At 49.2% G+C, this 25,702-nt stretch overlaps 1 protein-coding gene across 1 annotated transcript in view; it reads left to right on the top strand.

Moving 5' to 3' along the window:
• CCAP (Crustacean cardioactive peptide) overlaps positions 1-25,702 on the top strand; it is a 106,252-nt gene that overhangs the window by 47,701 nt on the left and 32,849 nt on the right. Inside the window, exons 2-3 of the mRNA XM_075672334.1 lie at positions 15,635-15,732; positions 16,969-17,184. Coding sequence (XP_075528449.1) covers positions 15,658-15,732; positions 16,969-17,184 — 291 coding nt within the window. The 5' untranslated portion in view covers positions 15,635-15,657. The remainder of the gene's footprint in view (positions 1-15,634; positions 15,733-16,968; positions 17,185-25,702) is intronic.

Below are 25,702 nucleotides of genomic sequence, written 5' to 3'. Positions count from 1 at the left end.
GCGACCCGCCTCGCACCGGTCCTCGTACAGCTACGGATGGATGGATGGATGTTATGAGCGTCCCCTTTGGAACGGGGCGGTGGCTTGCGCCACCAAGCTCTTGCTACTATGCTGCCTAATATCCTACCTAGGTTAACCAATGAGAAACAAAAAAAAGGACACTATGAACTACCACGTCCAAATTTTCTGATACCCTATTGCGAACTGTGCTTTTGTACGTCTCCGTCTTTTGTCGTTTCCCTACTTTTCTTCCACCAATCCTCCAATCGCCTCTTACTGATGTCTATTGCGGACCTGTTTGCTTTACCATTGCTCCCGCTGAACCCAAGGGCTTCAAGGAGGCCAGTGGTGCCTAAATCGACCGCTGGATAGACGTCTTCACATTCTAATAAAATATGCTCCGTCGTTTCCCTAGCTTTACCGCAGCAAGCACATGCTTCTTCTTTCTTCTTATATCTCACTTTATAGGTGCGTGTTCTAAGGCATCCCGATCTCGCTTCGAAAAGTAATGAGCTTCCCTTTGAGTTATCATAAATGGTTTCTTTCCTAATTTCGTTTTTTCCCCTTAAGTAGTTACTCATGGCAGGTTTCTTTTCCATTGCCGCCACCCATGAGATTAATTCAGCCTCTCTGACTTTCCGCTTGACCTTCTTTGTTGCTGTGTTGCCCACCCCACAGGCCGCATACTTGCTGGTAAGCTTCCTAGTTCTTTTCCGCCACTGTGAATCAATGTTTTTCCTGTACAGATACCTGAACACTCTCCCAGCCCATTTACTTTCTTCCATATTCCTCAGCTGTTCTTCATACTCAATTTTACTGCGAGCGTCCCTCACTTCAAAACTAGCCCAGCCCATATCACCCTGCGCAGCTTCATTTGTAGTCTTCCCGTGAGCGCCCAACGTGAGGCGACCCACTGACCTTTGGTTCCCGTCGAGTGCTGATTGTACCCCTGATTTAAAGCAAACAACCGCATTTCCAAAAGTAAGTCCTGGAACCATTACCCCTTTCCACATACCTCGGAGGACCTCGTACCTATTGTATCCCCATAGCGCTCTGTGCTTCATTATGGCTGCATTTCTCTTCCCCTTGACTGTTATGGTTTTTTCCTGTGTTTCCATATATCCGTTGCCTTCGTTTATCCATATACCAAGGTATTTATATTCTGTTACCCGAGGTATTTCTTGGCCCTGTATCTCCACTGTCTGTTCACTGTTTTCATTGAATACAATAACACCTGATTTTCTAACACTAAATTTCAAACCTAAATTGTTGGCTTCCTGTCCACAGATATTAGCCAGACGTTGCAAATCACTTTGCTTGTTTGCGAGCAACACAATGTCGTCCGCATAAAATAAACCTGGGAGTTGCTGCTCTATTACTGTACCTGCCTGTTTGTATGATAGATTAAACCCGATATTACTTCCTTCTAGCGCCCTCTCCATCCTCACCATGTACATCATAAACAGCAGCGGGGATAAAGGGCACCCCTGCCTCAGTCCCTTGTTGATATGAACTTTCTCCGCGCTCCTCATCCCTTCCCATTCAACGCAAACAGTATTTTCTAGGTAAATCTCTCTCAAAAGCTGTATACAATCGTTACCTAAGCCTTCCCCTTCCAGAATATCCCACAAAATGCTGCGGTCTACGTTGTCGTATGCTCCTGTAATGTCCAAAAAGGCCACATACAACGGTCTGCTTTCTGCTTTTGATATTTCAATACACTGAGTAAGAACAAACAAGTTATCATCCAAACGCCTACCTATTCTAAAGCCATTCTGAAGCTCTCCCAAAATGCCATTATTTTCTGCCCATGCTTGAAGCTTTAATTTGATTGCCTGCATTGCTAGCCTGTATATTACCGATGTAATGGTCAACGGTCTATACGAGTGAATTCTGTCTTTCTCCCCCTTACCTTTATAAATTAAATTCATTCTACTTTGTCGCCAACTGTCTGGTATTCGTCTATCTTTTAAAGTTTTTTCAACTGCTTTCACGAGAGCTTCCTTACTTTTTGGTCCCAGTTCATTTATCAGCCTAACGGGAACCTCGTCTAGCCCTGTGGCTGTGCGCTTAGGAATTTTCTCTTCCGCTTTCTTCCAGTTTAAATTTGTAAGCACTAGCTCCTTTCCCCCTTGGGTCTCTTTCATGCTCTTTTTTTCTTCAAATACAACCTCGTCCTTGCCTTTGAAAGATTCGGCTGTTACTTTTTGGATGTAATTTATTGCTGCTTCTCCTTCCAGTATGTTTTCATCTTCGTCTAGGATATGTTGTTGTATTGTTGTTGACTTCCTGCCTAATAATTTTATGTGATTCCAAAATATTCTAGGTGCGGCCTTCTTTTTCTCACGTATTTCTGCCAACCAACTTTCACTTTCACCTTTTAATTTTGCTTGCACCAGTATTTTAACCATAGACTTTTTCTCCCGGTATATATCCCATTTACTGGTTACTTCATCCTGTGGCAACTGCGCCTTCTTTGCCTGCCTATGCTCTCTAGATGCCTTCTGTCGTTCGGCGATCGCTTCTCGTATCTCCTTGTTCCACCAGCTTTTCGGTTTCTTTTTTCCTTTCCAATGAACATGTTGTTTCTCTTTCCGTATTTCTGTCGTTACTACACTTAGAAGCTCACCATATTCCCACCCCTTACTTGGCAACTTGCCAATTTCTTCCTCCACTTTAGTGACTATATTTGCTATTTGTTCAGCGTTCAAATTTGGACTGGCCATTTTGCTTTCGTTGCTCTCTTTCCCAACTACATATCCCATTTTCAAAATGATGCGTTTATGGTCACTCCCTATGCTGCTAAACCCTTCCTCATCGATGACCATTTCTCTCAACTTATCATGCATTCCTTCTGTCATCAGACAGTAATCAATGGTCGATTGCCGGTTTCCCACTTCCCACGTGATCTGTCCTTCACACTTAGGCCCTGTATTCACGATCACGAGGTTATGTTGCTCGCAAAGGTCTAGCATTGACTTCCCGTTATTGTCGGTATAGCCATCTAAATCCTGTATGTGGGCATTCATGTCACCTAATAGGACTATCTCAGCACCATTCCCGAAACCCCTAATATCAGCGCTTATGCATTCCACTAACTCTTTATTCTTCTCTGTGCAGTTTATTCCGGTCCACAAATACGTAACTCCAAGCCAAGTTTCTTTCCCACTCATTGTACCTGATAACCAAAGATGCTCTTGACATTGTGAATTTACTCTTTTCCATTTGGCTCCCTGATGGATGAGCATTCCGACTCCCCCTCCCTTTCTTTCCGACTTAGTTCTGTTGCACCCTTCCCATACATAATTCTCAATAACTGGCGGCTCTTCTGAGTCTCTAAGGTGCGTTTCTGTAACCGCATACACCCCTATTTGTTCTCTATGTAACTGCTCCTCAATCTCTGCCCACTTTTCCTTTCTTCTACCGCCCTGCATGTTTATGTAGCCTATTGCATGGCGAGCTCTTGTTCTTGCTTTCCTCCTTTTTCTGTTATCGACGGCGATGCTCTTCTGATGTTCCCCTAGGGGACCTTCTTTATTACTACCTACTCTGACCTCCTGAGCGCCCGCGGGCCCCCTAAAAAAGCAACAGCGCGACCCCCAAGTCGCCAGCCCACTTCTCGTGCTAGCCTGTAATTGAAGTGGATCCCATCTCGTTTAAAACCACCACAACTTCTCACTTCCCTGTTTACTTCGACAACCTCGAAGCCTTTCTCTCGGCTCATTTTCCATATTGTCTCATTGGCAGCCATTACGGCTCTTTGTACGTGACTGTCACGCACAGGCACCTCCGGCACCGTGCACACCACGATCTGCACCTGAGGGGATCGCTCGCGCAAGTCGTCCACCCCCTTCGCCAAGCGCTGGGCTAGTCCTGGCCCTTTCCTGTTCAGGACGTCATTTAGCCCACCTGCTACTACGACAAGGTTGCGCACGTGGGCATTTTCCGTGAGCTTTTCTTTTGCTCGCTCCATGACAGAACCCAGTGTCTGTCCTGGAAATGTCCCTACCGCCACTCTTTTGTCGCCTTTCACCCTCTCCACAATTGCTTTTGAGCACCCAGCCATGTTTGAGTCGCCAGCGATAATCACCCTTTCACTCTCTCCTACCTCTCCCTGCTTCCCGGCTTCCTGTGGCTGCAGCGTCGCCTCACTCGGGGCGTGTTGCGCTGCTTCGCTATAGCTACGCCGATTCACCGGCGGCGAGCTGGCGACCGCTTGCTTTGGCTCCCTGCCTCCCACTTCGCCCTCGCTTTGGTGTCCTGACCCGACATTATCCGCTGCCCGAGTCTCAAGAGCGTCGAGCCGCCTTTGCAGTTCGGCGCTCCTTTCTTTCGCCTCCCCAAGCTCGGCCACAGTCCTCACCAACTGCGCGGCCTGGGCCGCCTCCACCTTGACGAAATTTTCAACCTTCGCCTGCAGTGCTACCCGCTTCTCCTGCTCCTCCCTCAGGTTTGCCTTAAGCTCTTCAAACTTAGCCGCCCAATTCTCTTCCAGTTTTTGGACGGCTTCCCTGACGCCCTCGCACGACCTGCACGTGAAGCTAGACCCCACCGCGTCTGCTAAATTCTGAAATTTAGTCTCGTCGAGGAAGCACCAGCGCAGGCACTCGTCGCACTGCACTTGCTCCCCGTCCCCCGCGGCCTTCACGTTTTTCGATTTCATCGCTAGGCCTACGTCCCTAGGCCCAACGAGCAAGTTCGCCAAATCACTCACGCAAACCCGACCTCGACCGCTATCCCAAACAAAAACAAAGAATTATCACTCCCTACTCCATGTGAGAATCCGAAGAGCTAGCTGAAAGAACTTCCCCCTAGGCCTAACGGGGGAGCCGCCAGACCTAGACAAAGCCGGTACGTTCCCTACTCCTACCAAAAATTCAAAATTTGCGCCCCTACTCCATGCAAAAGAAAACACTTCAAAACACTAGCTAATAAAGATAAAAGAGTACTTAGCTACGAACGAAGTCGCTGAAGCCTCGTCCACAGGAGCGTCCGCGAGCCACGACCCAACTCCTCCGCTACAATGCGCGCGTGGCGCGCCATCTGTCGGGCAGCGCCGTACATGGAGAGGAGGGGGTCTTCTATGTTTGCCGCAAGATGGCTCTGCGTGTGCGGAAAGCCCAGAAGAAATGCAGCGGAAACGCACTTCGCTACTCGTGTAATTGCGACTTCTGTAAGTTACATGTTCATAATTACCGATATACACCGCAGTATAACTTTCCACGGCTCGTTTCGAAGGCAACACCGCATTCACTAGAGGCGCGTTTGTACCGCTTGGAAGCATCGAACTCGTGTCTGAGTGGTAGCGTCTCCGTCACACTCCGGAGACCCTGGTTCGATTCCCACCCAGCCCATCTTGGAAGTTGCTTTTTATTTATGAAGTGCCTGCTGTGATTTATCGCTCACGGCCAACGCCGCGGACACCGACGCCGACGACACCGGCTTTTCTGCGACACGAGCTCCTTAACGCTATCGCGTTAAAAACTCGGCAACTGGCTCTTTCACGTCATCGTCCGACACAAATCTGGTTCCCTTGAGCTGTTTCTTCAGTTGTCCCAAAATGTGAAGGTCGTAAGGCGACAGGTCTAAGCTGTATGGCGGATGTTGCAGCGTTTCGCACTTGAACTTTGCCATTTTTATATTAACCACATCCGCGACGTGGGGACGAGCATTGTCGTGGAACAAGATAACCTCATTCGTCAATTTTCCACCTCGTTTGTTCTTGATTGCGACAGGCAGACAATCCGGCGGTTCACGATATCGGAAACAATTGATAGTCTTTCGAGATTTAGCAAATTCTCTCAGTAATGGCCCCGGGCGATAAAAAAAAGTCAATAATTTTCCGGCGGAAACGGCAGCCTTTGCTTTCTGGGGGGTGGTGAATACGAATATTTCCACTGTAAGCTTTGCCGTCGTGTTTCAGGCTTGTAGTAGTGGCACCATGGTTCGTCGCCGATCACAATTACAGACAAGAAGTCGTCACCCTGACTGTGATACCGGATCAGATGAGTCAAGGCAGCGCCGAACTTTTGTTTTCTGGCGGTGGTTCAAAACCTTAGGCATCGATTGCACACACAAAAGCCGATGACAGAGATGTTCATGAATTATGGCGTGAACCGAACCGTGACTGATGTTCACACGCTCTACCAGTTCATCGATGCTGATCCTCCGTTCTTGTCTCATCGACTAATCAGCCTTTGCAATTTTGTTGGGGGTGATTCCACGGTGGCTTTGGCCTGGTCTTGGATCGGCTTTGCAACTTTCACGCCCTCCTTTGAACCCGTTGCTCCAACGCTTCACAGTGGCCAATGAAATGCGCAATCACAGATTTACTTCTCTAGTACGCTAGACAGGGCTGAAGATCACGGTCTTCCGCCCCCGGCGCAGGTGCGGCCCGCGACTACGGCAACGTAGTCCCTTAGGACCAATTAAAGTTTCTTGTCTGTCTGTCTGTCTAGTACGCTAGTACTTCTAATACTTCTCTAGTACGCTAAACTGCATACATCACGTTAGCGAGATCAACAGCGTCTAGTTCGACCTACGGTTCGACGTACTGGCGGACGCGGCCAGTGCGCTCCGACGCGCCCGGCATCTAACGCTCGCCCTCTTACGTACGTAGGCATTTCGCAGTACTAAAAGCTTTAACGCGACACGCGCTCCTTACGTTCCGCAAAGCACTTGCGTGCTGCGTACGTATCGTCATGACGCAGTACTAAAACTGTCTAGTTACATTTATTTTTAACAGACATGGACCTATTTATCAATCAGACGTGGTGAATCACAGGGGCCCGAAAAATTATTTGATTTTCCATTTATTTCTGGCAACTTTGTAAAACCTCAAGGTGACACAGGGGCAAAAGGCAATGAGTGCCGCACAGAGGTCCCAGATCCCGCCCAGTAGCAGCAGTAGAGCGCACATAAAAAATGCGCATTTGCTACAAACAATTTCAGTAATTAAACAAAGAATTCTACTTGGTGTTTAGGTCTACAGCTTAAATGTATCGCTAGTTAACGTAACAGTATTGTCAAGGCTATACCCAACGAAGTGCAATCAACATGAATTACTTGCAATATTCACAAGAAGAAAAAGCAGCAGATGTGAGCGACCTTTGAAGAATTACAACCCGATTTCCAGCGAAGCTGTTTCTTTGGAACAGTTGGAATAAAAGTTTCAGTTTCTTGACTATAACGTATACTTTAAAGGTTGCCCGAATATATATGACAGTTCCGTTTTAAACCTTGCCCACAGGTAATGCTTTGTAGCACTTCTTGTTGGAAATTCTGAAAAAGCCAGTAATACATCAACACACGTTACTTCGCCATAACATTTAGCATGGTGTCCTCCCTCCCTCCCTGCCCCTTCGCCCCCCCGCCCCCTCCCAACTCAATTTTTGCTAGATTTGATATCGGTTGAGTTCACAGTTTTCCCAGGGTAGCGGGATAAATTCTCTGTTCGCAAAGCACATTCATAAAACTCCGGATCGCTTGTATGGGTAATTTACTGGAAATGCCATAATTAGCATTAGTCTTTGACGTTTACCTACATATTGTCCATAACGCGGCCTTTATTTTCGCCAATTATAAACAAAATGTCTTGTTTAGTTCACCGAGATGTTATGACGCCTGAAAATAGGGAAAGAAAAACGACAGCTCAGTAATTACTTGCAACGCTTCTAACTGGACCAGTGACGTAAAAATTCTGTCGCGCATTGCAGTTACCATGCCCCGGTCCGCTTTCCACGAAATATAAACCTGTTGTAAAGTATAGCTATGTCGGGACACTGGGAATCATAGCTGATAGCAGCCATATCACACGCTGTAACACTTGAATAATATTTTTTTATAAAGACTGTGTTTGATCCAACAATACTTCGCACAGAGAGTTTCCATAGCGTACCATCAATTTTCCCTCAGTTTAATCTTGGCGGCTTTTATAGTTCTGCCAGGACAGCGCGCCCAATTCTCTCCCTCGCGTTAGACACGCCCATAACACTCTAGATTGCATGCATTCGTAATTTATTGCGAAAGCCCCAACTAGTGATGTATTTTGAACTTCACCTAAACTTCACCCATTAACTTGTCCTCACAGTCACCAAACAAAACGAATCTGCCTCCTTTATATCAGACAGGGTACCAGGCGAAACTAATGTATATCACGCATAAAAAGTAAAAAAAGGATGTGGGTTCAATAATTATTCTTAACGCTTCTAAGTACGCCACAAAAGTTAACACTTAATATGTTGTCTATTCCTTCAAAGTATAAAATATATGTAATGCAGAGTTCTCTTAGGACATTGGGAAACCTAGCTAATAGCAGCAGCGTGATGCTTTCGAACACTTGCTTACAATTTTTTAACGCTGTATTTGATCAACACGCATTTACCATCGCGCAATAACTTGGCGGATCGTTCCACTTATGTTCGCAAAATCTGACCACAGTTGTAATTGCAACTGTGTCAGCGCGGCCATCAAAGTTTTACAACGCTCGTAAAACAGGCTAGGGGCCCTGTAACGTAAAACTATTTCAATGTGCTTTTGTTTCAATCCCCTGACGTCAAATTTGCGTAAACGCCGACGCAAGCATCGGGTGGTCACCCGCAGCGCTTTCTGAAAAAACCAATCAAATGCTCCCCTCGTTCATAGCAGGTCACTTTTGTTTGCTTAAAAAACGAATAACATTGCCTGCACTGAGCGGCTAGTCTTATCTAATTGGCTCACGAGAGGCGAGGACCATGCTCAAGTGGAGAGGGATTCGATGGGGCCGAGCCACTGCACTGAATATCGATAACAGGTTGAAGAGGGTGATGCCGGCGTCTGTGATTGGTCCGCTTTCTTTTACTTACCTTGCGGTGTCTCGTCGACAATCGCGGCGGCATGCAACGGAAGCTTAAGAATGACGCTAAAAAGGATCCTCAGCAAAGAAAAGTTGGCAGAACGAGGTCGCAAACGTGCCGAAAGTTCTCGAAAACATTACACGGCCTCAGAAAATGTTTTATTATACGCAAATAAACCCGCGCTCTACGGCAGGGGCGAGTAGCCAGTGCCGGAGCGATCGGCGGCAGCCATCTTTTATTCTTTTCGGAACGGGGCAGCCTGCGGATATTCAGAAGAAAATTCAGTTTTGTTCGGCATATTAATGAATCGTTAACGCGTACACGTCACTTTGACGCGGTAAGTTTTTGCGGTTTTGTTACGTCGCGTGAGAGGCAGGTGAAGTGGGTGCAGCCCGAAAACTTTCGACGAATAGCCGAGGGCTAATGCAAAAAGGCGTCCAATCAGAAATAACTATTTTTCTTTCGTTCGGTCAAATCATGTATAATCAGTGTGTACACGTCATATCAGATGGGGAGCTATCGCCGTTTTCATGACGTCGCGTGACAGACAGGTGAGTGGGGGTGGTCCAAAAAAGTTTTTGACCAATCGCGAAGGGCTGATTGCAGAATTGGAATAGAAAAGTTTGGAAAAGCTTTACGTTATAGCGCCCTAGTAATGCTATGGACAACTTGCATATGTATTATATTGGAAAATGCGCATTTAACCCCCCCCCCCCCCATTTGGAACATTGCCTACAGAGTGGCCACACCATGCCCCAAATTTGCCCTCGATATAAACAAGATGCCTGGTTTAGCTCACCGTGGACACCGAAAAAACAAACTCCGAATCACGCATGATGCGTGAAAACACATGGAAAAACGGGAACTTAATAATTATCTGCGACACTTCCATTCAAAGCAGGAAAGTTTCGCAACGCATTGCGCTTAAAATTCCCTCTATTTTCAGGTAATGTCAACCGTCTCTTGTGCTGTTGTTTTAAGAGTCTGGGAAATATTTAGATTAGCGGCAGTGTGACACTATGGAATGCTTCAACGAGTAACTTTCTACAAAGGCTGTTATGAACCTACACATAATAAACATATATCGCTCGTCACTCAGAACATTGCTTCGTACTTCGAGTAAATATAAACGCCGTGCCCCGCATAATTTACCGAGGACACCGGAGGAAAACAATCAAATGCCGTGTATAACGCATAAGAATTGGGAGAAAGCGGCTATCAGTAACTGTTTTCAGGGCACATAAGCAACCTACACAGTGCGAATTTTCGGCGCACGTCACCAAAAAGTGGGCCTCAGTTTTCAAAATACGGAATATCTGTTTTTATCTCTCCTGCCGGGAAACGAGTAGCTCTTATTTAAAACCAGCCTGAAAAGGAAATCGTCAAAGTCAGAAGTGACACATGCCTTTAGAAAAAATTCAAGTCAGTGTTCTATTGGTATTGAAATGGCTCTGCACGTTCGACCAAGGTCGATTTCACTAGCCTATCTACGATAACCGGTGTTTACACGATGAAGTTCGACAGTTATACCTGTAAGAGGTTCGATTTTATTGTTGAAGGTGTTAATATACTGAGACTGCAACTCTACGCCGGCTATCTTTAGGCAGAGATTGAACAGTTCTAGCATTTGATGAACGAATGATTGCATGCCGTAAAGCACATCAGTCGTTTGGCATAGCTGATTGTAATACTTAATCAAGACCTCCCCCTCACCCACAGGTTAAATATGCCAAGCTGATTGTGTTTTCGAATACGGAAACAGCGGTCCCCCCCCCCCAAAAAAAAAAAAAAACTGAGCATGATGCAAGTGGCGCAAGAGGACATTTGTTAGGGCGGGAACTGCCCAGTGTCAGGCGTTCTCCGCAACGCGAGTGGGTATGGCCAATCCCACGCGTCGTCCACTACAGGGTGTCCCGAGAAGGCACAGAAGTCAATTCTCGCTGTCCAAGCAGGGGATGCGTAGTAAAGAAATGCACTACTTATGTGGTCACTCTATTAAGAAAGAAAATTTAGCTTCAGATGTAGTTTTGTTGCAATGTCCAGCGTGCAGCCGAAAGTGCCCGCTTTCAAAAGTGGGGGAGCAAAACAGGGGGCGGGGCAAGTGGTCCCCTTGACCCCCCCCCCCCCCCCCGGAAGATACGCCTATGCTGAGTGAGTAGTGCCTTGAAACTATCGTATGTTTGTGTGTTCATCACGACCGTTGAAAGGTCTTCGGGTGTGCTAACACGAGAGCCTTTTGCGACATCAATATTGCGCCACTGACTACGCCACTTCTCGCGTGCCACGAATAACCACCAGTACACGCCTTTGCGTTTGTCATGAGAAAACACTGCATCTTCGTGAAATCAGATATAGTCAACCATTTTTATTTTGGACGCAAACGAAGAGAAATAACGTCCCGAATGACTGTAACGAAAAAAAAAAAGAAAACACACATTAGGTAAACTAAGACATATAAATGTACGAAAAGAAATTATTGAATGTGCGGTGGTGGTGGTGGTAGTGGTGGCGAGTTGTAGTAACAGGCGGGTTTAGCCCGGAGATCAAGGCCGGCAATTGCCCCGCCCAAGCGTCTCTTATAAAATCACTGTCGTGTATCACCACTTGTCCATCAGATCAGTCTCTCTTAAGAATCCGATGAGGAGATGTGAAGTTTCTTTGCGGGCTATTACTGGTCCTTCGAGGAACACAAGGTGTTGCAGGCACGTATGTGGAAGGACTTACGTTGCAGATTTTACAGGAGAGCGTCCTTTTCGCCTCGAAATTTTGGGCACGACCACAGAAAGTGTTCAATGTCTCCTGTCTCGTCGCATGTCGTACAGTTCGGAGAATTGATGTGCCGCGTCTTAAATAACCATGCTTGCGTACTAACAGATCCTGTCCTTATTCGATGTAGAAGTGAGGCTTCCTCTCGACAATATCTCTTGGTGACGCATGGCTTATGTAGTGGAACCCAAAGTTGCACAATGTGATTTCGAGTGACAGCTTTGTTAACTTGATTGCTCTTTGGGCCCTTGACTTTGGGAGGAGGATGGAGCGCTGCGTATGCAAGAGGCATCAGCTTTTTCGTTGCCAGCAATGCCAATCTGGGAGGGTATCCACTGAAACTGTACTGTGAAGCCTTTGTTGCCAAGTTCTTTCACTAGGGCTAGTGATTTGCGTGGGAACTTGATGGACGGTAGGCCACGGTAGAGTTGTTGCAACGCGGCCTTTGAGTCCGTAAGGAGGACCACATTTTGTGGTGGCAACGTCTTTAGTTTGCGCAGAGCAGCAGCTGTTGCCACGCCTTCTACGACTGTCGACGAAGCTATACTCTCCAGACGGCCAGACCACGCATATCTCAGAGAGGGAATATAGAATGCAACTATGCAGCGATCTTCGTATACTTTGACAGAACCATCTGTGTATACATGGAGGTGATTCTGGTAAGTCGGGTTCAAATGTTCCAGAACTAGTGACTTGGCTTCTACAGCTGGAATGGAGCTCTTTCACTGCAGTCATGGTACACTTAAGTTTCATGTTATATCCTCGAATGGCCAGGGTGGGTCTACCTTCTCCCTCTGTCTCGAGCAGAGTAATCCTAAGAGTGGAAGCCTGTTCAGTGCTGCATAAAAGTGTGAGTGCGGCCTATTACCTACACATCTTAAGAGTGCTTTGCCGGGCAAAGACTCACTCAGACGTAGTAGTTGGTTCATGAGAGTCTGGGAAGCTTGAAGTCACAGAGGTCGTGACTCAGCTTCGTAGAGCACTTTTTGTTCGATGCCGGTCGAGGGACTCCCAAGCACATCTGAATACCTTTTCTGTGTATGGTTTTTAAGCGCTTCTATTGGCTATCTCAGGGTGACATCAGAAGTAGCTGGTATAGGATGCGACTTGTAAACAATGCTGTATGTCGTCGTAGCATCGACGTCGGGTGGTTGGTGACTTGTCGAATCTGGTGCCCGTTCAAATTCAGCTTCGAGCGTGTAGATTTTCTTTTAATTCTAGGAAATAGTATGAATGATGATTTCTCTGTTGATAGTGATAAGCGAAGCGTTTTCAAATGGCCCTGAATGGCATTTACTGCTCCCTGGGCTATTCGTACGTGGCTACGATGCTGATAGCCGGAGACCCATACGCAGATATCATCGGCATATATAGACATCTTCATGGGTGTTCGATAGTTTAGTATTCTTGGGAGAGTCGCCATGGCGATGTTAAATAATAAGGGAGATAAAACACTCCCCTGTGGTACACCATGAAATATGCCAATTTCATCGCTCAGCCCCTCTGCCCAGGAATATCAACCCAGAGCACAACATCGACAGAAGACTTGTTCGAACCGAAGCACTCCTCTGACAGGCAGCCGCCTCCGGGAAAGCATGCTGCTTTACGGACGCAGCCAAATATCCTGACAGAAGAGCCTATGTAGCAGCGGTGGTCCACAAAGATGGCACGCTCATCAACGCGTGCACGGTCCGCACTGATAGTCCTGAGGTGGCCGAGCAGGCGGCCATCAGCCTTGCACTCCTAGAAGACGATAAAAGCTTGGTGTATTGCGACTCCAAGAGGACAATTCGGTCCTTTGGAACAGGGAACATATCCCCGACCGTTGGCAGAATGCTTGGTACTCAACACCTCACCCCACACTACATCAATTGGTTCCCGGCACACATGGGACCATTAGAGGGGCCGCTCCCTAACCTCAACGAGACGGCCGCACGAGACCTAACTCACCGTGCGAGCCCGGACTTCCTCTCGGCAGGATGGGAGAGCGAGCGCGACCCCCTCGTCACTTACAACGATCTCACCCAGCATTATAAGTTAGTGAAGAGAACCATGCCGCTACCGCACAAAGCACTCAATAAAGCACAAGAAGTCACGTACAGGCGACTTCAGACGGGCACCTACCCATGCCCGGCCTTCCTGCACAAAATCTTTCCGGACGCGCGCCCTCACAATGCGTGTCGCTTTTGTAAAGATATAGCTAGCGTTGCTCACATGCTCTGGGGTTGCCCCTTGGCGCCGGGGGCTAGGACCACCAAGGAAGAGTGGGACCGAGGTCTACGCAACTCGGACCATGAAGCACAGCTCTGGGCTTTCCATCGGGCGGAGGGGCATGGCCTCTCTCTCCCAACGCGGCAGCGGCCCACCGTGCGCTAATCGCGCGCACCGAGGGACCTTAAGAAAGTTATTCATCCATCCATCAATCCATCGCTCAAAGGATCGCCAAGACGAACTCTGATGCGGCGATCATTGAGAAACGTATGTATGAAGTGTAACAGATGACCCGTGACGCCTATTGCTTATAAGTGGCTGATGATGGCTGCTTGAGAAACATAGTCGTAAGCCTTGGAGACATCGATAAAAACAGCAAGTGCCGACCAGCCGTCTGCATTGTAACGTTCTATGTGACTTTGCAGGTCTAGATCATTGTCTGGAGCACTTAGACGCTGCCGAAACCAAGTCATGCCCGATGGTAGTTTCCGACCCTGCTTGACGTACCAAGTGAGTGGTCGCTGCACAGGTCAGTGATGGTCAGCTGTACAAGTCCGGAGCAGCCGGATTTTTTCCAGGCTTCAGAACCAGTACCATCCATGCTACCTTCCAAAAATCTGGGTTATCCCCTCTGGTTCATACTTCGTTAAAAAATTTCAGCAGATTAGGTCGTCTCTTAACCTGTAGGTTACTCAACATCTGATTGCTGATAAGGTCAGGTCCCACCGCAAAGTGATGTCGGAGGCTGCTCATAGCTAGTTACAACTCTCTCAGTGTGAAAGGAGCATCCATCAGAGACGGCGATAGCGGTGGAGGCGGGTTTGTTGTGCCTGCTGACCTGCCGGAAGAATATGCTTGAGCAAAGGCATTCGCAAGACAAGCGAGTGGCTTGCCAAACTTCAATGCTAGGGCTTCAAATGGTTTGATTGGTCGAACTTTTTCAGCAAAGCTATTAACGACCCAACATATCCTAGGTACTGGCATGAAGACCGAGAGGCTTGCGCAAAATGCTGCCCATTGATATCTTCTTAGTTTTTTTGTGTAACGGTGAATCACTGCGTTAATTGGTGGGTCGCCTTTCGTCCTCATCAGCCTTCGTTCCGCTCTTCTACGGGCAGCGCATATATTTTTGACCTTTAAGTCCGGAGTGGGGAAGTGGTACGGTAACTTCAGCTCAGCAGTAGCTAATCTCTTGCTACGTAGCATATCCGCGAACTGGTCACCAGAAGATTCGTTTAGACCGTCCCTGTACGTATCCCAATGCGTCACAGGGCAGGATCTTCGGCCGGTGATTCGAAAACCAGCAATGTTGACGAAGACAGGAAAATGGTCGCTGCCCATTCTATCTTTACAGGTCGTTGATGATGCAAGAATGTCCGCCAAGTGTAATGTCAAATCAATGACACTGTAAGAGGCCGGTGGTCGAAAAAATGTTGGCTGTTTGTCATTCACCACTCAGAGTCCCTCAGTATCTAAAGCACCTTGCTCGACTGCCATACAATCTAATGGGAATGCTCCCAAGTAAGCCGCGGTGCTCCCGAGTAAACCGCTTTCGTCACGCCAGGTTCCGCAGATGAAATTTTGGTCCAAGTAGCATGACATCATAAGACAGAATGCACAGGCCTGCTATCCAGGAGGCGTTGGCTAATGTCACGGCTAACCTCTTCTGCGACACATGGTGTTTCTCGGGACACATTCCGACGGGAGGCAGGAGAGTTATGTGGATTCCCCATTATCTTTGTTCTTCCAACTTTTTTTTTCATAGATAGAACTTCGCTGACAGCAGCAATCACAAATTATGAAGATGTTCTAATGTCTTGCAGGATCTAGGTGCGCAAGCTCGATCATGTCTGCAACTGGGCTGCTCCTCTTTGGCGTCCTCGTCTTTTCAGTCTGCCTGACTGCAGCACAAGAAAAGCCGGTGAGTTGTGACGCCGAAAGACGCGAGCTTCAGTATTTAGGGAATACTTGCAGGTACGTCAAGCAGGTTAACTCTTAGCGGGGTGTACGGTCTCAACAGGGCTTCATCAGGGCTTCTATTTAGGATAGCCAGTTCTAATGAAGCCTGCCTTTCCGTCTGCCAGCACTTATTAAGCAACAACAACTATTATTACTACTACAAGACTTCTCTGTTCCCTGTAATTTCTGTAAGGTATACGGTCAACTTCGCCATCAGATGAAGAGGTTCGAAGAATCTTTGCCTAAGCTTCTGCGTCTTTCCTGTGGTTGAAAACAGAACTATAAATTTTAAATACGTACGCTAACCCCCGTATTCAGAATGCATCTTAAGTTGAAGTCCATGCTTGACTTGATCGAAATGAAGCCTACCGTGAACGTGCCAAGGGAAACGCAATGAGCGTCAAGCGTCATTTAGGTGAAGTCAGGCATGGGCTTCACCTTAAGATGCATTTCTGAATACGGGGTTAGCTCCAAAACTGAGAGGCATCAGGGTCTATCAACGCATTTATACCCATCATACCTTGATGAGCGAGCGTAGCTCTAGCTGTAAGTTTCCATGTGCCGTGTAAGCTTGAATGTGTAATGCTTCAGTGTACAAACCTCCATGTAAGCAAGAATGTGTCTGGAGGCCTTCATATAGCAGTACATTTACTATCGCCATACAACATAACGCACACATCCTATGACACGTCAACTTTTGCAAGGTATATGAAGAAAAAAAAAGTACATTATACCAACAACACGCCTAAGAGGCAACTATTGAACATTACGATATTCCACGAAACCCTAGAGAGAGAGAGAGAGAAAGGCAAAGGAAAGACAGGGAGGTTAACAAGATATTATCTTCGGTTGGCTACCCTGTACTGGGGAGGGGCAAAGGGATGTGATAGATGAGAGAGAGGAAGGGAAAAAGAAAACCGAAAAATACAAAGCGCAAATGCATGTGACACACAGTAAGCAATGTGGAAAAAAAGAACTAAATTTAAGATCTACTTCTTTCTATTTACAATATACGCTCCAATTTGTTTCCGGGTGAATGTGCTTGTAATACTTTCTGTCTAGTATTGACTTAAAAGTGAAGATAACGTGTGTGTTAGCAACTGTGTCTTTTACAAGCGTTTCTCACTCTCTAGCCTTGCAATAGTAAAGACGTCAGTAGGGTGTCTCACCATGTGTCGTGCATCCATCTGTCGGCCAGGACGACGTGAGCGAAGAGCGCTTCGCCCCGGAGCAGAAGCGGCCCTTCTGCAACGCCTTCACTGGTTGCGGAGGAAAGAGGTCCCAGTTCAGGACGCGCAACCTGATATCCGTGCTGCGGCAGAGGATACTGGATGAAGCGACTAGGAGTCACCAGCGCTACCGGAGCAAATTTCCAGAGGACGTAGGCAGCCGCAATGCTTTGGATGCTGGCGATGTGAGTGTGCCCGTGTGGGCCTTTGGCATTTGCGCTAGGGGTGCTTGAGCAGCGGTTTTCGAAACTAGGCCTAATGAGGAATCGAATACATATGCCGTCGAAATGTATACCAATTAATCACTTTGCAAGCAGTGTTACGGTATACTGCGTAGCTTTGTATTTTGTGGAAAAAGGAGGAAATTGAAGCACATCAGATCAACGTAATGCCGCGCTTTGTTGCGTCACATAAATAGAACGTGCTAGAGCAGCAGTAATTCTAGTAGTGGTAATAATAGTAATAGTAGTAATACTAGTAAATAGCAGTTATACTGGAGCAGCAGTACAACAGTAATGCTAACGTATTAATACAGTATTCAGCATGTATCAGGTGAAATGATCGCTTCGTTACCTCCGCTTCGCCAGTACCGCCTGTAATCCGCCTGTGAGCAATTTAGAAGCACTCACAGATTGCCAATGATCCAACACACATATCGTGCATCAGAAAACGCGTATCCTGATTCGTTCACTGTAATAAGAAGTTTGCGCAAGACTAATTTCTAATCCGCTACCACGCATTGAAAGGGTCATAGAGTACTGATGTCGTGTTGCCTCTTCTTGCGGTATCACTGTGGCCCATTCCATGTAAAGGCCAAGCAAACATCCATTCATCTACATAAATGGATAAAATTGCTAAAGGTTGTCTGCTTCAGAAAATAAAAAATGGCCGAACATTTCGGAAAGTTCGGGCAAGGAAAGACATCTGCGCGGACTGCTAACTGTATGCGACTTCCAATTTAAACAGGAGACCTTGCTCAGAGTGACAGGGCCGGGACGCAAGCGCTGGCTGTTAAGTTCATGCCAGCGATCGGTCTCGCTATGCTGCCGAAAGCAACAGGCCTGGTGATTCACGATAGCCATAAGGAAATTGAATAACCCTAAATCATCGCTGTCATGTCCCTTCCTCAACGGCAGCCCATTAGCGTTCGTTCTTAAAAGGGTAGGAATGCGAGCTAGTTGGTACGAAGCTGTTGGTGAAAAAACGGCGCGAAATGAACACGGACAAGGGAGGAACACAGGACTAGCGCGTGTCCTGTGTTCCCCCTTGTCCGTGTTCATTTCGTACTCTTTTTCCCCCGATGAGTTATTCGTTCATACGTGGCGTGTTTGAGAGCATTGGAGCGTGCAAGCGAGTAGCCACGCGTTTTGTTATCTTTCTTTTTTTTACGTATATGTAGAGATCTCGCGAAATTTCTATAGGACGCGCAGTGGCGACGAGAATGAGATCGAGGCCGTCAGAGTTCGACGAGACAGCAAGCAGTTGGGATGCCCACCATGTTCGTCTCGAGGCGCACTTCGAAGGCAACGATATCAAGGACTCATCTAAGAGCGCCGGGCACTTTTGCTAGCATCGCTCAGTGACAGTGTATAGTTCTTCTTCAGGGACATGACCGTCAACGCTCGTGAACAGCTTACCGTACGAGGAAGTTGCGAAGGTGTTAGAAGAGCACTACAGCCCGCAAGTGAACGCGACAGCGGCAAGTCACGCATTTTTTATACGGAAGCGAGAAGACGGCGACTTTGTGGTCGACTTACGATGTCTTGCGAATGATTGAAACTTCAGCAGTTTTTCGGACAGAATGTTACGAGACCGGATGGTTTGTGGTATCCGGGACGACGATGCCAAGCGGGTCCTGCTGAGGCAAACGAAACCGAGGCATTCTCAATGTCTTCAGAAACGGCTGACCGTAACGTCCGTTCTATGAGGACTGCAGACGGTGAGAACGACGGCGGCAACGTGCTCTTCGTTCAAAGGCGTCGTGGCAGCAGGTACAATACATGAGAAACACGCCCTTCTTGCAGGAGATGTGGGTCAAGTCACTCGGCACACGAATGCCAGCATGTCAAGAAGGTGTGCCGTAAATGCGGCACTAGAGGACACTTGGCGAGAATGTGTCAGACCCGGCGCACCGACCAGCAGGGATCATACGCGCTCAACCGTCCGATGCTGAAGACAGCAGTGAAGAAGTGCTTTTCGCCTTATCCGCCCGGCAAAATGTTGACCACGCGAGGACGCGACCAATGTAACGAAACTGGTCTGAAGCGGCAGGACACTGCGGGTGCTCATCGACACATGGTCGTCCGTCAGCGTTATTAAAAAAAACATGTTCACAGGCACCGCGAGTGGTGGCCTGGGCTAGAAAAGACACCATTTCTCCCTGCTTCCTGGGGCCTCTTCCAGTGGTCGGCCGACTCCCCATGAGTATGGAACACGGCAAGACGCGAGTGGACACTTCGTTCGCGGTAGTCGACTGCGACTGACCACTAATGTGCGGTAGAAACACATTTCAAGCTTTTCGCGAAGCCGGCTTGTCACTCTTGGAAGAACATGGCTCTATATATGCGTTCATACACTGCAGTCAGAAGACGGCATAAAAGTGCTGCTTGATGAGTTCTCAGACTTGTTTGAAGACCGGCTGGGCTGTTGAAAAGGTCCGCCTGTGAAGCTGTGCAAGAGAGGAGGTGCAGTGCTACGGTTTTTGAGGACCCGTTCGGTGCCTTCGCGGTTCGCAAAGCCGTCTCCGCCAAAATTCAGACCGCCTCGTTCGGCAAGGCCTTCTGTCGCCGGTCAGTGTCTCCGAGTGGGCTGCGCCTGTCGTGTCAGTGGTGATGAAAAATGGGGACAGCAAACTGTGCGGCGATATTAAGCTTATCGTGAATCCTGCCACTCACCTGGAGCAGTACCCTTTGCCAAATGTGCATGGCATATTTGCTGCGTTCTACGGGAGAGAAGTATTCACTACATTGGACTTGCGAAATGCTTATAACCAGCTCCCGCTTGACGTGGAGACTTAGAAGATAACCGTCATCTACATGCACGAGGGCAACCGACTCATGCAACCGACAAGCCTTCGACATCTTGTCTGCTCCCGCACTGTTCCAGCGGCGGCGCATTGAGTATATTTATTGCGGGGCTTACCAGGAATGCGCGAATACCCGGACATCATAATCAGCAAACACTTCTTTAACTGCGCGTATAAACAATCACAGAGAGAGCACACAAGGACAAGCGCAGACTTGCAACTAACCCTTATTCCACAAAGACTACATATTAGTATGTGGCGAAACGGTACGGTGCCGCTTCTGTGTCTGCGCGCCGCGTCGGTGCTTTTCAAAATAAGCGCCGCCGAAGATAAGAACACTCTCGCCAACAGAAGCTAAAAAAAACCATGTGTGCACCCTGTGCACCCCGAAGGGGATCAGTTGCTGTAATGTGTCTCGACTGGAAGCATTAAATTAAAACCATGATTTCCCACATCTGGTGATCCGGAAACCGAGCCTACCGCACCGCCATGGCCGACCAGGAACCCCTTGCCGCTATTCCCCAACAAGTGCAACAACTTCAACAGCAACTGCAGGCCCAGCAACAGGTGATCCAGAACCAAGAGCAGCAACTTCAGGAACAGCAGCAGCCCATCCAAAACGATTCCGCACAGCCCCGCTCGGGCCACGCCCCCCAAAGATCCGCTCCAGCGGTCGACGTCAACGCAGGCGCTGCTGCTACTGCGGCCGTCGCCGACCCGGACGTCTGTCGCGTCGCCGTAAAGCTTCCACGGTTTTGGGCAGATTCACCGGAAGTGTGGTTCGCACAAGTAGAGGCGCAGTTTTACCTGGCACGTATTACCCAGGATCGGACGCGCTACGACTAGGTCGTCGCGAATCTGGACTCTCTCTACACGACTGAGTTTTGCGACATACTCGCAAGTCCTCCGGCTGACGATTGTTAGCTGCACCTGAGGACGGAACTGATCCGACGGCTTTCACCATCAGAAGATCAAAAAGTGCGTCAACTACTTCAGCACGAAGAGCTCGGTGACAGCAAGTCATCGCAGTTCCTACGCCATATGCGTGCCCTTGCGGGCAATACGCGGGTCGACGACTCCCTCCTCCAAACCATCTGGCTTCAGCGCCTACCGTCACACGCACAGGCCATCCTCCAGTTTCTGCCGAATCTACCGCTGGACCAGCTCGCCCAGATTGCGGACCAGTCCGAGTCGTCGAAGTCTCTCTGCCATCGCCACCACTCACCGTCCTTGCCGTCGGCGCCCCACAACCCATCCTCGAGCTCGCGCGCCGTATCGTCGACATCACCCGTCAGCTGAACTCTATTCAAAGGCACCTGGATCAAGGCCCGCAGTCCCGTTCCCGCAACCACTCCCAAAGTCACGGCCGCAACGGCGACTCATGGCATCGTAACGATAACGGCCGCTGCTACTACTGTTGGAACCTCAGCGCTGACGCCCGTTGTTGCACCTGGGTCGCAAGCCCCAAGGGTAGCGTTGGCCTGGCGGCCTGGGGCACAACTGGAAGCATTCGAAGGTTCCGGCAAAGCATGAGTCGACTGGTAACAGAACAACTTGTTTATTCTAACATCGCAAAAGAGCGGGCGGTCAGGTCGACCGAAGTGGAGAGACGGGAGAACACGTAACTCAACGGAAGAAATCGGAGCCTCTCTCGGCGTCCGGGGGCAGCTGCTTTTATACTCTCGCAGTTGAGGGCAAGAAGGAACGCCTCTATAGACGCGCACGTGACTTCGCCGCTCGGGCACGTTGGGACGAGTAGGTGACGCATCCGCCGGGCCGGCGCCGCTCGGGAACGTTGGGACGAGTAGGTGACGCATCCGCCGGGCCGGCGCCGCTCGGGCACGTTGGGACGAGTAGGTGACGCATCCGCCGGGCCGGCGCCGCTCGGGCACGTTGGGACGAATAGGTGACGCATCCGCCGGGCCGGCGCCGCTCGGGCATGTTGGGACGAATAGGTGACGCATCCGCCGGGCCGGCGCCGGTCAGACCTCCTCGCTTCACAGTTGGGGGAGCTCCTCTCCCCGGCTGCCGCGCTTTGACAAGCGTGGGCACCAACATGCACACACACACACACACGCACACGAAGACACGTGGCATTGGAACATGCCTGGACGCGCTTGGCGGGGAGGCGTAGCGGCGGCGCCGAACGGGCCAAAATGTCTGCCGCTTTGAACGAAGCCCCGGCGTCCGTTGCATCCGCGCCGGCTATACCGCGCGTCGAAGGCGAAACGTAACAGACCGCCCCGCCGGGGGAAGGAGATCCCGATGGTCAGGGGGCTGCATCCGCTGTCCGGAGGGATGTCGCTCGATGATGCTCATAACCGAAGTCGGGCGTCCCTCGACGTTTCTTGAGCGCAGCGCACAGAGAAGGCCTCGTTCTCTCGTTCAGGTTCACACAGGACACTGCAAAGTGACTTCGGGAGAGTTGACATTTTTGTTCTCGTTCCCGGCAAGCGTTAGAACTACGCCGAAACTCAACCGGTCAGTCAGCAAGCACGGCACAACCTTCACTAAGCCCTGCCAGGCTCTTTCCCTTTTTATACCACTGCCTAGTTCCTTACAGTAGTCTAGCAGCACTCAGAACGCGTCCACAAATCGGAAAATTGCACTAGAAAGCACGTCATCACTTTGAAACACTAAACAAAAGCAATATGTTAAAAATCCTGCCTCAGGAAGAAAAACATCAGTAACGAACAATTTTGAGGCTGATTCCTACGTTAGGGGCTTCGACTTAAGCCATCGGCGTTACCGTTGAGACTCCCCTTTTTGTAACGCACCTCAAAGGAATATTGTTGCAAAGCGAGGCTCCAGCGCAGGAGGCGGCCATTTTTGGGAGAGATGGTCTGCAGCCATTGGAGAGGGCAGTGATCCGTCTCAATGATAAACCTCGAGCCGGCTAGATAGCATGACAATTTCTGAACGGCCCACACGAGACACGCACACTCTTTCTCGGTGGCGCTATACGCCTGCTCACGACTGGTCAGCTTACGACTAGCATACAGGACGGGGTGTTCTACTTCTCCATTTTCCCGTTGGCACAGTACAACGCCCATGCCTCGCTCACTAGCATCGCACTGAACAACGAACCCTTTTGTGTAGTCGGGCGATCGTAGCACAGGCTGGCTTGTTAGGGCGCTCTTTAGGGCGCTAAAAGCTCTTTCCTTTGTCTCGTCCCAGACGACTGCTTGCGGCTCTGTCTTTCTTAGAGCATCCGTCAGGGGAGCCGCGATATCAGAGTACCTGGGGATGTACCTCTGATAGTAGCCGGCGACACCTAAGAACGACCGAATATCGGTCTTCGTGCGCGGTTGCGGGAAGTCTCGCACAGCGGCCACCTTTATTTCAGAGGGGCGGCGACGACCCCGACCAATCACGTGACCGAGGTAGACAACCTCGGCCTGTGCTAACTGGCACTTGGGAGCCTTGACTGTCAAGCCCGCTTCGCGCAGGCGGGTTAGCACTGCCCGCAAGTGTGCCATATGCTCAGACCAGGATGCGGAGAATATCGCTACGTCGTCTAAATACGGTAAAGCGAATTCTTGCTGTCCCCGCAACACTTTATCCATGAGGCTTGAAAAACAGTATGGCGCGTTCTTCAAACCAAAACTCAACACTTTAGGACGGAATGTTCCCATTGGTGAAATGAACGCCGCATACCTACTAGCCTCTTCTGTAAGTGGAACCTGCCAATAACCCCTGACAAGATCTAGGGTGGAAATAAACTGAGCGCTACTAACTTTCTCAAGGCGCTCCTCGATGTTAGGGATCGGATAAATTTGATCCTTAGTGATGGAATTAAGCCTGCGGTAGTCGACGCAAGGACGAGGTTCCTTGCCCGGTACCTCAACTAAAATCAAAGGGGAGGTATAATCACTCTCACCAGCCTCAATAACTCCGAGCTGTAGCATTTTCTTTACCTCAGCCTCCATAATATCGCTCTGGCGGGGTGACACCCGATACGCCTTGGATCGTACTGGCTCTGGGGAGGTAAGTTCTATGTCATGAGTAAGGACAGAAGTCCTACCAGGCCTCTCAGAGAACAGACCTTGAAACTCTTGTAAGAGCTGGTGTAGTCCGATTTTCTGCTCAGGCGACAGCGGTGCTTTACTGATTAAGTCACTAATGACTTGATCGGTGTCTTTCCTGTTCGTCACTGAGCCTAGTCCCGGAAGCTCGACCGGAAGCTCTTCGGGAACGTTTACCATCATGCACACCACTGCTTCCCGTTGTTTATAGGGTTTGAGCAGATTACAGTGGTAAACTTGCTGTGCTTTCCGCTTTCCAGGCAGACTCACCACGTAGTTAACGTCCGACAGTTTTTGAACAATCCGTGCTGGGCCCTCCCACTGCACGTCGAGTTTGTTTTTTAGCGATGTGCGCAATAGCATGACCTCATCGCCCACTTCAAAACGACGGGCCCTGGCTGTCCGATCATAATAAACCTTGGCCCTCTGCTGGGCCTTTGCCATTGCTTCACCTGACAACTCCTGTGCCCTTCTTAAGCGTTCGAGGAGCTTAAGCACGTACTCCACCACGACTGGGTCGTCGCCCCTGCCTTCCCACGATTCTCGAAGCATGCGAAGCGGAGATCGCAGCGAGCGACCGTACACCAGCTCAGGTGGCGAAAACCCCGTAGCCGCATGCGGCGCGGTCCGTAATGCAAACATCACCCCAGGCAGACACAGCTCCCAGTCAGTTTGATGTTCAAAGCACAATGCTCTCAACACGCGCTTCATGACGGAGTGGAGCTTCTCAACGGAATTCGACTGTGGGTGGTACACTGAGCTGTGTAACAGCTTTACCCCACACCTTTCGAGAAAAGTTGTCGTCAAAGCGCTAGTAAACACTGTGCCCTGATCTGATTGGATTTCCGCAGGAAAACCAACTCGCGCAAATATGGACAGTAGTGCATTGACTATCTCAACTGAGCTGAGTTCTTTAAGCGGCACTGCTTCAGGGAACTTTGTCGCTGGGCAGATCACAGTCAAAATGTGTCTGTACCCCGTGGCTGTTACCGGCAGAGGTCCCACCGTATCAATAACGAGCCGTCTAAAAGGCTCCGTAATGATAGGTACCAATCTCAACGGCGCCCTCGATTTGTCCCCTGGTTTGCCCACCCGCTGACAGGTGTCACATGTCCTCACGAAATGGTCTGCGTCCTGAAAACACCCTGGCCAATAGTACTCTTGCAAGAGACGGTCCTTAGTTTTCTTAACTCCTAGGTGTCCGGACCACGAACCCCCATGCGACAAGCGCAACAGATCCTGACGGTAGCACTGAGGAACGATCAGCTGATCGAACTCCACTCCCCTGCGGTCTAGATACTTCCGGTACAGGACCCCACCTCTTTCCACAAAACGCGCATTTTTCCTGGCGATACCTTCCTTGACATTGCAGCGCACGTTTTCTAGGCTGCCATCCTTTTTTTGCTCGGCTATCAAAGCCGACCGGCTGACTTTTAGCAACCTATTAAGTCCGTCTGACGTAGGCGCGATGAGCAAATCTGCAGATAGCTCTTCTAACTTTCCCGTGTCGGGAATTTCCTCTCCAGTATCTGGTGCCTTTAACGCTACAGGCTCAATTTTATTCAGTTCGGGCGTGCTCTGAATATCAGCTTGCTGCGCCTCCGACCCTTTCTCATTGTTCGACAACGTCGGCCCCGCAACTACCGCCTTTGC

Source organism: Dermacentor variabilis, chromosome 1, assembly GCF_050947875.1.
Source record: "Dermacentor variabilis isolate Ectoservices chromosome 1, ASM5094787v1, whole genome shotgun sequence".
NCBI classification, from domain to species: Eukaryota; Metazoa; Arthropoda; class Arachnida; order Ixodida; family Ixodidae; genus Dermacentor; species Dermacentor variabilis.
The sequence above is the reverse complement of the archived record's forward strand: the minus strand, read 5'-3'. Positions and strand labels throughout refer to the sequence as shown.